Source organism: Anarrhichthys ocellatus, unplaced genomic scaffold (assembly GCF_004355925.1).
Source record: "Anarrhichthys ocellatus isolate YVR2014 unplaced genomic scaffold, GSC_Weel_1.0 scaffold6328, whole genome shotgun sequence".
In the NCBI taxonomy this organism is placed as follows: domain Eukaryota; kingdom Metazoa; phylum Chordata; class Actinopteri; order Perciformes; family Anarhichadidae; genus Anarrhichthys; species Anarrhichthys ocellatus.
In genome coordinates this window covers 1-2,954 of record NW_022286302.1, presented here as the reverse complement: position 1 = coordinate 2,954, position 2,954 = coordinate 1, and the positions used below count along the sequence as shown (strand labels likewise).

The window sequence follows — 2,954 nt, the reverse complement described above, 5'->3', positions numbered from 1 at the left end:
CTGAGACCAGAACTAGAACACACGGGTACACCGCTGAGACCAGAACTAGAACACACGGGTACACCGCTGAGACCAGAAGTCAAAGGGTTTTAAAAGTGAGACTGACTACGATGTAAAGTAGGAGCAGCAGAAGCTGTGTATGTAATGAATGTTGGATGACAGCATTGCTGTGACGTTCCTCCTGCAGGGTCTGATCTTTGTGGTGGACAGCAACGACAGAGAGAGAGTAGCAGAGTCTGCTGAGGAGCTCTCGAAGATGGTGAGTGACCCAAACACTTCAGTCTCAAAGCTCCGTTCTTCTGTCTTCTCATTGTTTCCTCTAATATCACCTCTTTATTCTATTTATCTACAGAACTCAGATATGTGGGAATGTTTAGAATGTGGAGCAGAGAGAACATGACATTACATAAATACATCCCTCTAGATTATATTCCTTCATATTTTGAATCGTCACCTGAAGGTTTTCCTTCACATGAATAAAGACATTTTTAATAAAGACAGGAATGAAGTGTTAATAATGAAATAACCGAATGTTTACCAGCAGGAAATGCATCACACAATCTATGACATCATCGGTCACATGACTCTCTGTAGATCTATGATATCGTCGGTCACATGACTCTGTAGATCTATGATATCGTCGGTCACATGACTCTCTCTGTAGATCCAGGAGGACGAGCTGAAGGAGGCGGTTCTTCTGGTTTTTGCTAACAAACAGGATCTTCCAAACGCGATGGTCGTCAGTGAACTCACCGACAAACTGGGTCTGCACAGCCTTCGCAACAGAACTGTAAGGATCATATTAATCACACACACAGCTCACCTGTCCAGGTGTTGTCTGATCCCAGTGTCACCTGTCTGTCTGTGTGTCTACAGTGGTACGTCCAGGCCACCTGTGCCACTCAGGGTACCGGTCTGTACGAGGGTCTGGACTGGCTGTCCAATGAGCTGTCGAAGCACTAGACCACCTGACAGGAAACAGGAAGCAGCAGACTGATGTCATCGTCGAGTGATGTCATCGACGGGTGGCTGTGTACAAAGTGATGAAGAGGAGGGGGGGGGGGCGTTTACCCGAACTGTTTTTTGTTTTTTTAAATTATTAATGTGTCGACTGTAAGAGGAAGTGATGTCACAGACTCTGAGCTCATCCTCTTCTTCTGTTCTTCCTGTTAGAGTTGTTCGTTTTCTTTTATTCCGCATGTTTCAGAATCATGTGACAGGAAATGATGAATGGGAGGGGTGTGGCTTTTCACAGGTACAGTGTGCCTGTGGGCGGGGCTAATTACAGGTGACAGTTTCCAGGGGGCGGGCTTATCTACAGGTGACAGTTTCCAGGGGCGGGCTTATCTACAGGTGACAATTACCTGGGGGCGGAGTTATCGAGAGGTGATAGGCATGGTTACCTGCAGGTGACATTTAACCCCCTGCCCACATAACTACAGGTAGCAGGGGGCGTGGTTACCTACAGGTGACAGTTGGGGGCGTGGTTACCTACAGGCGACAGTTAGCTGGTCGTGTGACTCATTCCACTGAGCCTGAAGGCCTCGTCATTCCTCCACAATGTGAAGAAGCAAGACGATGATGCAATAAAGGTTTTTTTTTTCTTCTCAGCAGTTTGACAGATTTTTGCTTTTATAAAAACTTGAAGGTGGAAAGAGTCAAATATTTAAGTATTTGACTCGTTTGTGTTAAAACTTTTTTTTATGTCCCAACATGATAAATTTGTATTTGAACAAATCAAATGTGTTTTCATGAGAACATTTTGTGATCAAATTGTTTGAATAATACAACATTCACTTTAATCAATAACAAAATAACTACAATTATGTTTCATTGGAAACTTTTCACGTTAAACGTTTACATTTTAATATGAATTGTTTCTACATCTTAACATTTGAAAGAGTAGCTTCAAAACTTAAGATCTGAACTGTGATGAAACACATTTACATTTCTTTATATATTTATAAAATTACTTATTTCATTTTTTTAAATCTGCTCTCGGTCACATTTAAATAATCCACGAGTAGTTTTGAAAGAAAAAAAAGATTCAGTCCTTTAGAATAAAAGCAAAGAAATTCAATTGTTTTCAGATACATTTTGGTCAAATATCTCAACAGTCACAACATGTTAATCTTTATTAATCTCAGTTTAAATTATTCAGTTAAATACACAAAGCCTTATGAAGAGTTTAACAGAGTTAGACTCTAATGACTTCCAGCTGCAGACCAACCGATGACCTCACTTCCTGTGTGTCGCTCTCTAAGCGTTGATTGGTTCCTGCTGGTTGTTCTGACGTTTGACCACAAAAACCTTCTGACCGGAAACCGTCACCATGTAAACAAAGTCCTCCAGAGTCACTGAGGAGAGAAGACGGAACACAGGTGAGAGAGAGAGTCACTACAGGTGAGAGGGTCGCCTCTCCTACAGGTGAGCGGCTGGCCTGGAGACAGTGTTGGTTACCTGACATGCGTTTGAAGGGCGGCTCAGGTGATCCAGGTAACTTAAATCGACTCGCTGTTCGAACCATCTGCATCATCACCGCTGCTGTGTGCTCATCGTTCTCCAGCTCACCTGCTGACTGATGACACAACCAAACATAACTTTATTTAAACACCGAATCCTTAAGCAGCTCATAACGATTCAGGAAATGTATTTTGCATTAAACAGATGCAGATAAGCGTCAGAGAGAGAATGTTAGAGAGAGCGCTAGAGAGAGCGTCAGGAAGTTGAACTGAGTCTGTTTGTGTGTTTGTGACTCACGGCCAGAACCCCGTCCTCACTGATCACCAGGTACCCGAGCTGATCTGGGATCCGCTCCAGACCTGCAGTCAGACCAGCTGTCGTCTGTCAACCACAGATATGGAGATCAGCTCACAAGAGGTGATCATTATATACACATACACATATATATATACACATACACATATATATACACATACACATATATATATACA

The 2,954-nt window shown here is 42.7% G+C and overlaps 2 protein-coding genes across 2 annotated transcripts; one reads left to right on the top strand and one right to left on the bottom strand.

Annotated features, from left to right (window-relative positions):
• The first annotated feature begins 14 nt into the window (after positions 1-14).
• On the top strand, positions 15-1,742 carry LOC116380185 (ADP-ribosylation factor 4-like). The gene is made up of 3 exons (XM_031842130.1): positions 15-259; positions 665-790; positions 877-1,742. Exons 1-3 carry the CDS (start codon positions 149-151, stop codon positions 961-963), a joined length of 324 nt encoding a protein of 107 aa, XP_031697990.1. The 5' UTR covers positions 15-148; the 3' UTR covers positions 964-1,742.
• A 312-nt stretch (positions 1,743-2,054) lies between these two features.
• On the bottom strand, positions 2,055-2,844 carry lamtor4 (late endosomal/lysosomal adaptor, MAPK and MTOR activator 4; the record flags this gene model as incomplete). The annotated part of the gene is made up of 3 exons (XM_031842129.1): positions 2,055-2,357; positions 2,461-2,578; positions 2,761-2,844. Coding segments are annotated over 3 exons (300 nt in total), but the record flags the coding sequence as incomplete, so codon positions are not given.
• Between the last annotated feature and the right edge of the window lie 110 nt (positions 2,845-2,954).